Raw genomic sequence first — 15,196 nt, 5'->3', positions numbered from 1 at the left:
AAAATACTAAATTAATTACACACAAATCAAAGTTCAAATAGCTTTGATAAATACTATTATAGTATTCAATGTAAATTTGCCATTATCGTGAATTCCGACAAAGTTAAGACACGGTTGTCTTAATACGCGCCGGCACCTGCTGCGTTCACATAGAGTTCACGCTGATGTGCCAACACGCTCATATTTACACTACGCTTTGAATGCTTTCGTTTAGAAATTAATGCTTTAATTTGTTAAGTGTTAAGATGTTTGATGCTTTTATTGTTCCTTAGTTATTACAGATTTCCATTATGTGGCTGGGCGGGTGATAAATTTATGTTTGTGAAGACCGTTCGTTTTCTCTACCTGTAAACAATCAATGGTCGATTATAACTTGCTGTAAGTTTAAAGGAAAAATTATATTAGGTGAACTGTAACATTGTTTTATTGAACATTTGAGAAAGCTACGAAAGTAATTCTGTATAGATAAACATTGTAGGATCTCTAAGTAACGAAAATTTTAAATTTTGTAACAATCTGAATATTTTAAATATAAGTGGTTTTTAGGCTTAAGGAAGCGAGAAATTTAGATTTGTTACTTAGCATCAATCTTTTATGTATCTACTTAAAGTTGAATCTCGTCATAATTAACATTCATTTAAATTTGAGATTATTCATGGCAGAAAGCGAAGTTGCGTAGGTATTTAACGCAGCACCTACCCGAGGCGTCTCAGCGTGGCCGAAATTAATGCGACGCAAAGTCGGCAAAAGTCAATTACACTTTATTAAAACCGTCTCCATTTATATCAATTTGACGCAAACTGTTACAAATACTGGCAATGTTCTGTTCTTTCATCCGAGCGCGAGGTGGGAGTACGCACGCGCCGCGAGCGTACAATGCTCGCAGACAAAGCGCCGAGGCTCCGCGGAGCAAGCAGTAGGCAGCCGGAGTGCCCCGAGACAGCAGACGCGTTTTGGCGCCAAAAGCCAGCCCGTCTCACGCTCGCGCCACGCGACTTTATAACTGGCACCCGCTCAACCCACAATCGCCCAATGAATATTTAATTGAACCGATTCCTTTGCCGAGCCGGCGAATCAATGAGCGAACTTCATTGCCGCATCGGAAAAGTCATGATAGTATTTCTGTTGACATTATCGCAATAGTCGGAAAAGTTTGCTCGTAAAATGCCGATCGGTTAAAATTTTTAAACCAATATGAACTTTCTGCGATACGATTTGTGTTGTAAAGTTTTTTTCATAGTTTTCGCAATTAGCAGTCCCATCTTGGCGGCTGACGGTAAGCAATGATGAAAAATAATATATTTATAGAGTAATTACCTAGATTTATATTTAATTTAATTAGCCGAAATGGATTTCGTAAGCTTTGATAAATGCTTCATCACAAAACTTATTAATCAAGAAAATGTCTAATGAATTGTATTGCTTAAGAAAAGAGTGAGTGGGACGAATCTAATCGTTTTAAAACTTTTTACTTTGCGATGTTACTCACAGCTTTCTTCTTTCCACTTTATTTAAACTTTAGTTAAAAGTATATTCTTAAATTTTATTTTGTTATTTTTGTACACCACGTATTCAATAAAACCTACAATAGATGAAGAAAAGTTGTGTTTTGGTCTATTTTAGTTTTACTTATGTGAACACGTAAGTACAATAATTTGATTTATTTTGATCCATCTTCTTATCATTAAAAGCTTATTTCTAAAAACAACCATCACAACAGACGATACGATGCTTTACTGCAATATCCATCTTCATATTTTCAACTTACTCCTTGTTTGTGTACATAACATATTATTGATTTAGATAAAGCCTTTCTAGGAAATGTAAGAATCAGTCGTTAGTTTTCGCAACAAAATAAGTACATAATATTATCTACTAATTAATACAACAGGGAACTCTTTTCTCACAATTCAATTATACATATCGTTAGAATCAGTAATTTCATTTATTAACTTTAGCATTAGATTCGTTTCTATTAGGTCCCGTGCGTTCAGAATTTAAATGAATATTCTCGAAGAATATTTAAATGAATATAAGTTTTAATTTTAATTAATATAGTACCTACCTGTACTACTTTCAGTTGTAGCAAAAGTGAAATTATTAATATTAAACTATATATACAAATATTTTATTGCATATATTGTAGAGTTTAAAAACTCCGTTTTATTTGGTACTAATTTGCGGGATGCGTTTATAACCCTACTTAGTGAGTTACTTCAATATAAGCATAATGTTACCACATTATGCTTCTTATTTATTTATTTTATTTATTTATAACACTTTACTATGCTAGTTATACAAATAACATAAAACTAAAACTTATAGCTAAACTAGCACAGAGGGCGGCCTTATCACTAAAGAGTGATCTCTTCCAGGCAACCCACTGTGTGAAGTAATAAAGGAGGAGGTAGGTCAGAAGTACACAACTACATAAATAATAAATACATACACTTATATATGCATACATATTACTAATCCATATACATACTCATATGCACAAAATACATACAAATAAATATTTATAATACATATATAAAATAAATTATAAAACTAAATAACAATATATTAAAAAAAAAAAAAAAACATACATACATTATTCATACAATACGTTAAAACCAAGAGGAAGAAGAAAACCATAACAATAAAAAAATAAAGCAAAATACTAATTAAAATAATATAGAACTTACTGATCGGAGTTAAATGCTAAGTTATGGTAATGGCTTCGGACTTGTTTGGCAAAGCTAGACAATGTTTGAGCTTTTCGGATGCTAACGGGCAGGGAGTTCCATAAACCGGCGGCAGTAACAGAAAAGGAGCCACCATAGAAATGTGTGCGGTGCGAAGGGATAGATAGCACTAACCTGTCCACAGATCGGAGAGAATAGTTATCACAGTGCAGGAATTGGAACTGGTCTTTTAGGTAAGAAGGAGATTTGGGATTGAAAAGGATTCGATACAAAAGAAGTAGGTAATGAACATTCCGGCGAAGGCGGATTGGGAGCCACTTGAGCTTCTTACGAAAGTGAGAGACATGGTCGTATTTACGGAGACCGTACACGAACCGAATGCAATGGTTTTGAAGTCGCTCAAGCTTATCCAATTGCTCAGATGTTAAGTCGAGAAAGCAAGCATCAGCGTAGTCAAGAATAGGAAGGAGAAGGGACTGTGCTAACATAACCTTTGTCGGTGTTGTATGTAGGTAATATTGATTATTAATTATAATGTGGGTACTTAGAGAATTAGAGACACTTTATAAAAATGTAATGTCATTGATCATTATAATAAAGAGTTAAAACACAACATGGTGTCAGGTGTGAACAAATAAGATATTGTGCATAAAAGGAGTTTATAAGTGTATTTTGAGGACATGGCGAGGAGTGACAGGGATTTAAGTTGCGTCAATAATGCGATACAACAGCCAGCGGCAATGTCAAGCAACGGCAATATGTCGGAAAACTGGCGTGATTGGAAAAAGTGCTTTGATTGGTATTTAATTGCATCTGGAAGAGAAAATGCCCCTGGACGTGAGAAGTGTGCTTTATTTTTACATTCAATTGGTAAATGTGGACGTGAAATATATGAAGAACTCGATTTTCAAAGTAGTGAGATTAACAAATATGACGTATTATGTTCGAAGTTTCAAGAACGTTTAGACCCGAAGAAGAATATTAATTACGAACGTCATTTGTTTTTCGAGTGTTATCAAAATGCAGATGAATCTTTCGAGTGTTATTTTGCACGCTTAAAAATACAAAGTAAAGTGTGTTCATTTGGAGAGCTGAGAGATAGCCTTATCCTAACGCAGTTAATACGAGGAATACGAGATGCACAGTTAAGGGAGCGTCTTTTAAGAAAAAAGGATTTGGAATTGAGTGACGCAGAATCGTGGTGCCGAGCGGCGGAGGCTGCGTGTCATCAAGCGGGCCGAGTCGACGCGCCCACGCCGGCTGCTAATAAATTTTCAATTGATACACAAATTGCGGGAAGTTCATCGAGTGATATGAATGAAGCGAGGAGTGCGCGTTCGATGCTCGGTCGTGACGTCGAGGTGGAGGCGGTGAGTTCGCGCGGCGCGCGCGCGAGGGCGAGCGGCGGCTGGCGCGGGCCCGCCTGGCCGGCGCGGCCGCAGCGCGCGCTCGCCGCGCCGCAGCTACGAGGTCATGTGCGACGGGCGCGTCCGAAGTGCGCCTATTGTGATCGTATGCATGAAAATAATAAGTGTCCCGCTTTTAACGTAACTTGTTATAGATGTGATAAACGTGGACATTTTGCAAAGTGTTGTAGGTATAGTGCGGTATCGTTACGCGAAGTGAATCGTGCGACCCCACCGTCAGAGGGTTCCGGTGAGGAATATATAATAAATGGTATTGAAATAAACACGATAGACAGCCACGCTTGGTTCGATTATGTTTATGTTAATGGCAAAGCGATGATGTTTAAATTAGATAGTGGAGCCGATGTTTGTGTTATGTCATTGTCTAGCTTTTTAGCCTCAGGATTTAATAAAAAAGATTTATTGAAAACTAATGTAATTCTTAAGGAAGTTAGTAAAAATAAATTAAATGTAATTGGTTATTTTATGGCATCGATTACATATAAGTCATTAAAAGTACAAGAAAAAATATTTGTTTTGAATTTAAATTGCAGTAACTTGTTATCGAGAGATGCCTGTGTTAAATTAAATATGATTATGAGAATTAATGAGATAAAAAATTGTAATATTGATTTTTTTGTACAATATAAATCTGTGTTTGAAGGAATAGGTGAATTACCAGGTTTTCATAGAATTATTGTAGACGATAGGGTTCCTCCCGTAGTAAGGAGTGCAAGAAAAATACCGATTAAATTAAGACCTAAGTTGAGGGAGGAACTCAATCGCTTACAACAGCTTAATATTATAATGCCTGTTAGTGAACCCACCGATTGGGTGTCAAATATAGTATTAGTGGAAAAAGCGGATGGCAAATTACGCATATGTTTAGATCCTAAGTTTTTAAATGAGGCAATTAAAAGATGTCATTTTCAATTGCCCACGCTTGATGAAATAATTGCAAATTTGTCTGGAGCGAAATATTTTTCCGTTTTAGACGCTAGTAAAGGATTTTATATGTTGAAATTGGATTATGATAGTTCTAAGCTATGTACTTTTGCAACACCTTTCGGGAGATATAGATTTTTACGATTGCCGTTCGGGATTAGTAGTGCGTGTGAGGTTTTTCATAGTGTTATGCATAGGCTGTTCGCGTGCGAAGGCGTAGAAACGTACGTCGACGATGTGTTGGTGTACGGTAAGACAAAAGAGGAGCATGATGAGCGGTTACATAAGGTGCTGCAATGCGCTGTGGCAAATGGGGTAAGGTTCAACCGGGATAAATGTAAATTTGGGGTGAGAGAAGTTAAATTCCTAGGGCATATTTTTAATTCAAATGGGATTAAGCCGGATCCAGATAGAATTCGTGTAATAAGAGACATGAGTATACCTGTAAATAAAAAAGAGTTAGAGAGGTTTTTAGGGATGTCCAATTATGTATCTCGATTTATTCCTAATTATGCAAAATTAGTGGAACCGTTGAGATCATTACTAAAAAATAATGTACAGTTCGATTGGCACGAAATACATACTAAAGCTTATAATAGAATTAAAACGTCCTTAATGAATGCGCCTTCTTTAAGATTTTATGATCCAAATAAACAAGTTACCGTCTCTGTCGATGCGAGTGCGTTCGGTCTCGGAGCGTGTTTGTTGCAAGAGGGGCGGCCCGTGGCGTTCGCGGCGCGCGCTTTAACACCTGCCGAGAGTCGCTGGGCGCAAATAGAGAAGGAGATGCTGGCGATAGTATATGGGTGTTCGAAATTCCATCAATTTGTTTATGGACATACTAAAGTTATAGTGGAAAGCGATCATAAACCGTTAGAATCTATTTTCAAGAAACCACTGAATGATATACCTATTCGGTTGCAAAGACTATTATTAAAATTACAGCGATATTCGTTAAATGTATGTTATGTTCCAGGCAAACTCATGTTTATAGCAGACACATTGTCGAGAACTAAAGTAGATAATTTAAATAATACTGAAGATAAAGTTCAAAAAGATGTGGAAGGACATGTGAATCTTATTATTCAAAATACCGGTTTCAGTGATGAAAAACTGATGTTAGTGGAGAAAGAGACTAGGAATGATGTGGGGCTCTGCAGGGCGATGGATTATTATAAAAGTGGCTGGCCTCACACGAAAGCGTTGTTAGATGGAAGCGCGAAGATGTATTGGGATATAAGAGATGAATTTCACGTTATTAATAATATAGCGTTCAGAAATCACAGAGTAATTATACCTACGAGTCTTCGAAACGAAATGGTAAATAGAATTCACGAGGGCCATCTAGGTATCGATAAATGCAAAAACCGAGCTCGCGACGTGATGTGGTGGCCGGGCATGTCGGCGGACATCGAGAGGGCGGTGCGGCGCTGTGGCGTGTGCGCGCAACACCGCGCCGAGCAGCCGCGCGAGCCGCTGCTGCCGCACCCGCAACCGGACACTCCGTGGGAAGTGCTAGCCGCTGACATCTTTCAAATTAAAAATAAATATTTCATTTTGGTCGTAGACTACTATTCGAAATACGTGGAGGTCGCTTCACTGAGAGATATTACGTCCGGTTCGGTAATTAAACAGTTAAAGGATATGTTCTCTCGTCACGGTATTCCGATGCGGTTAATTTCAGACAATGGCCTACAGTTTACATCGGGGGAGTTTAAGAATTTCAGCGAAGCTTGGGGATTTCGACACGTAACGAGTTCGCCTTATTATCCCCGATCTAATGGTTTAGCCGAACGTAACGTACAAACTGTTAAAAAATTATTAATTAAAGCCGAACAGGACGGCACAGATCCGTTTTTAGCTTTATTAAATTTTAGAAATACGCCTATATCAGGGGAGATTTATTCATCGGCTCAGCTTTTGATGGGTAGGCGTTTAAATACTAGGCTGCCCGTTAGCTCGAATCTTTTACGACCGAAGCTTCCTTCTAGAGAGAAAATAGCGATCAAACGTGCAGAAAAAACTGAAAAATCGAGCTCATTCTACAATCAGCATACGCGAAAATTAAAACCGTTAAATAACAATGATTTTGTACGTATTCGTGAAGGGCAGGGAATGAGTCACAGTCGCTGGGTGCCGGCGCGCGTAGAGGGCCCGGCCGCGGAGCCACGTTCGTACTGGGTGCGCACGCCCGATGGCGCGCGGTATAGGAGGAATAGGCAGCAAATTATTAAGTCTGGCGTTGAACAGAACGAGCCCGTTTTAAATAAAAGTACGAGGCATGATTGTAGGCGTCCTATCGGCGATTATGATGATTTTGATGAAAGTTATGTCCAAAATAACAAAATAAATTCTTCTCCTACTGAGGTGTCGCAAAATACAAATTTTTATAGTACTCGTTCTGGAAGAATAGTGCGTCCTCCAGACAGATTTCATTATTAATAATAAAATTAATGATTTAATTTAATAAAAAAAAATAATAATATAATACTTAGTTCATAGTATCACAAAAAAAAAAAGGTTTCGGATGATGATGTATTATAAGGTATATGTGTGTTCTACTAATGTTTGGCTATTGTGTTAAATTAAATATGAGTATTGTGTTAAATTTGTGATGGAATGGTTACCATTAAATTTTGTTTAATGTTACTAGCCGAGATGATTTGTAGCTATTAATGAGAATATCATAAATTATAATTAGATAAATAATTGTAATGTAATGGTTTGCATTAATGGATAGATATAGATTATTCTACACTGATTCATTCTTTAGCTAAACTAACAGTAATGAAAGTACTTTATTGCTTAATTTGCCTATATGATTCATTTGTAAAATTAATATTGTTCGTCAGCAATATAGTTTGTTATACTTATAAATCTTATTGAAAGGGGAAGATGTTGTATGTAGGTAATATTGATTATTAATTATAATGTGGGTACTTAGAGAATTAGAGACACTTTATAAAAATGTAATGTCATTGATCATTATAATAAAGAGTTAAAACACAACAGTCGGTATGGGTAGAAAGTTGCGAAGGCGTCGTAAAGAGCTAGATGCAGCATATAATTTACGACTGAGTAGCTGGAGATGTTGAGACCAAGAAAGCGTTTGATCAATAATCACACCTAAATTTTTAACTTGTTTGCTAAAAGGAATATCCACACACCCAATTTTTACAGTAGGCAAAATACCCCAGTCAATCTCCGAAATAAGGTACTGACTTCCAACAATGGTCACTTGGCTTTTGGAAGGGTTGATTGTAAGGCCAAATTGCTCGCACCATGTTACTATCGTAGCAAGTTCCGCGTTTATAGTGATAATAGCGTTAGGTAAATCATCAAGTGTAGAGTGAAGGTAGATTTGTAAGTCGTCTGCAAACATATGGTAGAGAGAAGTTATACGTGAGGAGAGGTTATTTATGAATATGGCAAATAAGAGAGGTGACAAGACGCCGCCCTGTGGTACACCAGCGGAGACAGCACACGAAGAAGAATGTTTTCCATCCAACAAGATACGCTGCCGCCGATCACCCAGGTAACTTTGAAACCAATCGAGAACTGTGGGGGAGAAGTTGATCAGGCGTAGCATACCTAATAAAATGTCATGATTGACAGTGTTGAATGCGTTACTAAAATCAAGAAGACATAGTATGGTAAGTTTTTTACTGTCCATAGCTGAACGGATGTCATCAGTAACCTTAACGAGAGCAGTAGTCGTGCTATGGCCAGGACGGAAACCGGATTGAAAAGGAGAGAGTACGTTATGAGTGTTAAGATATGAGCTTAATTGGGTATGAATGATACGTTCTAGGACTTTGGAGAGGAAAGGCAAAATAGAGATGGGACGGAAGTCGGAAAAGCAACTTGGATTGGATTTTTTAGGCAGAGGAATAACCTGTGCATCTTTCCAAGTCTTTGGAAATTTGCCCGAGGTAATTGAAAAATTGAGGATGTGGGTAATCACAGGAGCAATAATATCGAGGATAGGAAGGACCATATTACGACTTACAAGGTCAGCACCGACTGCGTTCGAAGATATGGACAGTATTGTCTTCTTAACTTCTCCCACAGTGCAACGATTAAAGAAGAACGGGGGAAAAACAGGAGCTGAAGTGGTAGAAAGAAAATTAAGCGTTTGTTGTTTAGTAGTATCGTTAAGTCTGGAAGATGATGAAAAATGAGCGTTTAAAGCGTCGGTATCAAGGTTACACGGGGGGCAATTATAAGAAGATTTACCAACTCCTAAGGATTTAAGAAACTTCCATATTGAAGAAGGGTCGCCGTTCTCGACCGACTTATGGATATGGCGTCTTTGTGCATCTCTACACAATATGTTGCAACGATTACGGATGTTTTTATATTTTTCACGCACTTACGCGCTTCTTATTTATATAAATGTTTATATTTTATTTATTTTTTTATTTTTATTTATTTATTTACATCACATAGAACTTACCTACTATCATTACAGGATTCTAACCTAATTCGACAGTGTTCTTTTATAAATTAATAAAAACAAATCTCATCTATCAACAAACATCAACATCATTAAAATTAAAAATAAGTACTTCTTAACAATTATAATCTTAATTAATAGAATTAACATTCCCGATAACATAGAATATATAAAAGCACCTTTGAAAATTCACTCAATGTACATATTGAATGAACAACATATAGATATGGTATTATTAAAAGTCCACCTCCTCCGGTAAAATAAAATATTCAATGTTTTTCTTCTCCATATTAATAAACATTGTTATGTTATTGTAGCTGAATGATAATGCGTTAATTATTATGATCATATTAAATTAAACACAGATGATAAAAATATCATAATGTCTAATAAAACCCACTTGTTTATTTTGACTGCGAAATAATGAACCCAGGAAATATTTACAAATATAAATATTATTATGGCATTGAAAAACTCACAATTAGATACAACAAATACACCGAGCAATATTAATTGTCATTTAGTTTTTAAGTTCAGTACCTACAACTCCAAGTAACATTTTAATTACTAATCCATACTAATATTATAAATGCGAAAGTAACTCTGTCTGTCTGTCTGTCTGTTACTCAATCGCGCCTTAACTACTGAACCAATTTGCATGAAATTTGGTATAGAGATATTTTGATACCCGAGTAAGGACATAGGATAGGTTTTATCCCGGAAATCCCACGGGAACGGGAACGGAAACTTTGCGGATTTTCTTTGAAAACGCGGGCGAAGCCGCGGGCGGAAAGCTAGTAAATAAGTAGATAATAACATACGTTATTATTATAAAAGACAAGTGTTTAATATTCTACAACACTTAATTAAATATTTTATACGTTGTTGGTATATTATGAGAATAAAAGAATCGGTAGAGTTTAAAAATTTTTTTCTTTGAAATCAATTTAAATTAATTTTTTTATTGAAGTTTGTAAAGTATATTTTTAACAAAAATTAACGCTGTAAAAAACAGTTTCTGGACTGCATCCCTTTATGAAATTATAAAATGAAATAAGAGGTATCGTCAAAAATGTTAGCTTTGCATTATTAGCATTAAAACACTTCTTCTTAGCTTCATATTTATTTATATGTACGTACCTATAATTTATATTATTAACATAATTATTGGTCGTTCCATTTTTCTAAGCTCGTAAATATAGCTCGTAAGTCGTAACCCATTGATTACGAATTTACTTATAAAATTACTTAATTTACGAATTAAACCTACGACAAATTCAACGTAAAATTAAAAAGGAAAACTTCGAGCTATCCGCTAATTTATCATTGAGAGAAGGTACATTAAACCGCCCTATTGTGTCATAATAATACATATACCGGTACCTATAATATTAAGTAATAATAAAGTCCAAGCGTTTACATAAACTTTCATAGATATAGTTTAACCTCGAATTTAGCTTTAACTCTGATGTGCACGACAATTTTACCAATTGAATACAAAGCTTGCAGAAACTCTGATACCTACAGCTAACTACAATAATTGTTAGGAAACTCGCGGTCAAATTTCTATACAAATATCTATATTAAAATATTATGCAAAAAGGTCGTTAGTCAAAATGTATCTCAATGCTCAATATACAAAATTTAAAATTAATGTAACTAAACTGAGAAAATAAAAAGTTTGAAAATGTATTCCTGATATTATGTAAAGCGCGTGGAAGTGATGCATACATGGAAGACTTTATTTAATTATATTTTATAATGATACATTGCCGCCATTATTTTACTCAGCGCCGCATCTATCAATGTTCACACATAATATTATGTTCCGAATATATTAATATCTAAGCATTATCCTTGGACAATGAATCATATTCAATATTCCGAAAGCCGAGACGTAATTTGTCCCCGTTTATTAATCCGCAAAAACGTATAGATTCCGACAATTGGCATATTTTTCTGTCACGCCTGTTTCACTCCGATATCTATAACCCCATTATTCAACGGATTAGCTTTTTGCTGGATGAGCCATAGAATATTCAAAAGAGAATTGGATTTTGACTAATTTATATGACTATTAATCGCCCTTTGCATACATATTAATTGGTTTTTGTTTACTATATATACAAATCATTTTATAACATTTGGTTAACAATAGCACCCTGAGTTTGTAAATGCTTAATGAATATAATTTAATTTTAATTATTGCGGATTGAGTCAAAAACGTCAACTTTTCATTCATTAATTAATTTTATGCTATAATTACAACGATTTTCACATTGTTTTAAGAGACAGACCCGTACTAATGGTAATGTTCAGACCATCGTATAAACATTGAACGTTTTAATGCAATTCAAAGATAATAAAATAGCACAAACGCGGTTTTCGCAAAGGGCAATGCATTGCGGCGTAGCCAACTGTACACTGTTCATTTACGTTTCGACCGCAATTCCAAAGTGAATTACTATCAGCACCAACTTGAATGAACTTTCCACGTTTGCTTGCTTCGAAACTTACCTAGAATCCTCGTGTATGATTATTTGTGAGTTGGCAGTGCTATGCTTCAATTTGTGTAAGCTCGAAATGCCTTTACAACTTTGTAGAGTGCGAGTTCATTAGTACGCCAATTGTCACATAAACAAGCCTCGACTGAGTTGAGTTACTCGACCGCAATGCCAGAAGTAACTTCTTTGCTTCATAACTTTCAATGACTTTAAGATCCACAAAGTTGACAACAAATATTCTTAAAAGTTATGCTATCTGCTTTCGCAGATTTAATATAATAGTATACTTTGTAATTTGCAAAGCAAACTATTCTGAAATTATGTTAATACTACATAAACTATACTAACTACATAAATGATTAAGTATTTCAAGTATCATATAATCTTGTAAGAGTATATCCATACTAATATTATAAATGCGAAAGTAACTCTGTCTGTCTGTCTGTTACTCAATCACACCTAAACTACTGAACAAATTGGCATGAAATTTGGTATGGAGATATTTTGATACACGAGAAAGGACATAGGCTACCTTTTATTGCGAAATATGTACCACGGGCGAAGCCGTGGCGGACCGCTAGTATTTTATTTATTTTTATTTTATTTTATTCATAAAAGGTACCTTACAGCTGTTGATAAGATAAATTATACTAATTACATATAAAAACGCCAATTACAAGGCACACCGATAATAGTAAAATTGTGTGACAAAAAACGGCAAATTACAAGGTACAATAATTGTTTTCTTTTACTTTAACAAACTTAACTTAACTTTAACAAAAAATTCTTGATGAAACACAAAACATAAATGAATTAAATGTGACTTCTCGTGAACAAGCAATATCAACAATATAACATTACAGCTGAGAAAAACAGAAATGAAATTGAGCCTGTTAAGGTAGGTGACAATGTGAGAGAATGAGTGGACGTGTAAATGAGTGTGTGTGTTAGGGTCTGCGTGTGTGTGTGTGTGTGTGTGAGTGTGTGTGTGTATTACTTATTTAAGTTATTTATAATCTGAAGAATTGCACTTTTAAATCTAGGGCGTGATAAACAAAATATATCAGCTGAGCAAAATTTATTATTATATACTTCAGGGAGTCTGAAATATGGAGAATTTTTAAGATAGTTTGTAGACGTTGACGGCACTAAGAACAAATTTTTTTGTCGAGTGCCTTGACTGGGAACCCGAAAATTTAAAGGATTCAAAATAGAGATACAGTCAAATTTATTATTTAGAATATCAAATAAGAACATTACGTCAATTAGATCTCTTCTATCCGATAACGCGTTAATATTATAATGTAGACAAGCCTGCTCATAGCTTACAGGGAAATATTTGGATTTAAAATTTAATTTCTTAAAAAATATTTTTTGTATCTTTTCTAGCCTATTGATATAACATTTGTAGATTGGTCGCCATATTACACATGCAAACTCAAGGATACTCCGAACATATGCAAAGTATAAGACCTTTAAACATCGTATATCGTCAAAAGGTTCAGCTGTGCGCAAAACAAAACCTAAATTAGCAAATGCCTTATTTGTGACGTAGTCAATGTGGTCGTTGTACGTGAGTTTCTCGTCCAGTATCACGCCTAAATCTCTTACTGTATTAGTGGATGGAATTTTTTCGTTGCAGATTGAATATTCAAAATTTATAATATTTTTTTTATTCCTAGAGAAAGTTATTTTTTGACATTTATTTATATTAACTGATATCTTATTTATGTTATAGTAATTTGTTAATCTATTAAGGTCGTTTTGAAGTGAAAGACAATCATCTAAACTAGCTATTTTGGTAAATATCTTTTTATCGTCCGCATATAAAAGGAATTTAGAACTATGAAAGCATTTATCTATATAATAAAGATAGATATTATACAGCAAAGGTCCCATATGTGAACCCTGCGGCACACCTGACGGGATATCTACAAAGTTAGACCTATAACCACCAACTACAACGGCTTGACAACGATTTCTTATATAAGAATCTAACCATCTCAGTAGGTTTCCTTTGATATTTACATCTGAAAGCTTGCCTATTAGAACATTGTAATTTACTCTGTCAAATGCCTTCTCAAAGTCTGTATAAATTACATCAACTTGTACGTTGTCATTCATATTAGTGTTAAGATAGTGGGTGAAATCCAATAAATTTGTTAAGACATTACGTGATTTTATAAAACCGTGTTGATTATATGGAATGTAATTCAGAGCATGTGTGTAAATACTTTTGTAGACGAGTTTTTCAAGCAATTTTGAGAATATGTTAAGCAATGAAATACCCCTATAGTTTGTTATTTCTAATCTAGAATTCTTTTTATGAATCGGTACAATTAAGGCTTCTTTCCAACGTTTCGGGAAAACTCCTTCGGTGACTGAACGTTTAAATAATATTTTTAAAGGTAAAAGAAGACCGGACTGACATTTCTTTACGAATATAGCTGGTATACCATCTGAACCAGCGCCTTTTTTAACATCTAAATCCTTCAGTAGTTTTTTTATTTCTCCATCATTACAAGGTATAGTGTGTAAGCAGTCAGTTACATCAGAATCATAGGCATTAGGCGTTACGCTGGAGGAGATAGTCCTTTGAAACACGCTATGAAAATATTCGTTGAAAGCATTACAAATATCACTACCGTTTGTGAGAACGCGTCCATTATAATTCATGTTGGATGGTAAATTAGAATTCTTACGTTTGCTGTTAATATACGTCCAAAATTCCTTTGGATCCTTAATGATGCTGTCTTGACAACGTGATAAATAGTTAGAATGACATTCGTCCTGTAAGTTTTTAACTCTTTTTCTCAGTAGAGAAAAGGATGCGTAGTCATTAGGGTTTTTGAAAATTTTCCATCGACTGTGAAATTTAGATTTCTCTTTAATTGCATTAATGAGAGCCGGCGTGTACCACTTAGGATAATGGCGTCGAGAAGATATCTTTATGCATGGGACAAAAGTATCGATTAGGGTATTTATCTTGCTGTAAAATATGTCCACGCATTCGTCCAAAGAACCTGTTGATAAAAGTTCATACCAATTTATTTTGTTCAATTCAGAATTTATGGCATCATAGTCTGCTCTATAAAATTTTCTCAGCTTAGGAAACACAGGTCGCAATTCTTTAAAACATATATCTTTTACACAAATAATCAATGGGCTATGAAATTTATCGATATTTACGAGTGCATC

General features: G+C 35.0%; 1 protein-coding gene across 1 annotated transcript in view; it reads left to right on the top strand.

The window, feature by feature from the left end:
- The first annotated feature begins 938 nt into the window (after nt 1–938).
- Nucleotides 939–15,196, top strand: part of LOC123694795 (lachesin-like) — a 37,505-nt gene continuing 23,247 nt past the window's right edge. The window contains exon 1 of the mRNA XM_045640359.1: nt 939–1,276. Coding sequence (XP_045496315.1) covers nt 1,195–1,276 — 82 coding nt within the window. The 5' untranslated portion in view covers nt 939–1,194. The remainder of the gene's footprint in view (nt 1,277–15,196) is intronic.

Source organism: Colias croceus, chromosome 10, assembly GCF_905220415.1.
Source record: "Colias croceus chromosome 10, ilColCroc2.1".
NCBI classification, from domain to species: Eukaryota; Metazoa; Arthropoda; class Insecta; order Lepidoptera; family Pieridae; genus Colias; species Colias croceus.
The sequence above is the reverse complement of the archived record's forward strand: the minus strand, read 5'-3'. Positions and strand labels throughout refer to the sequence as shown.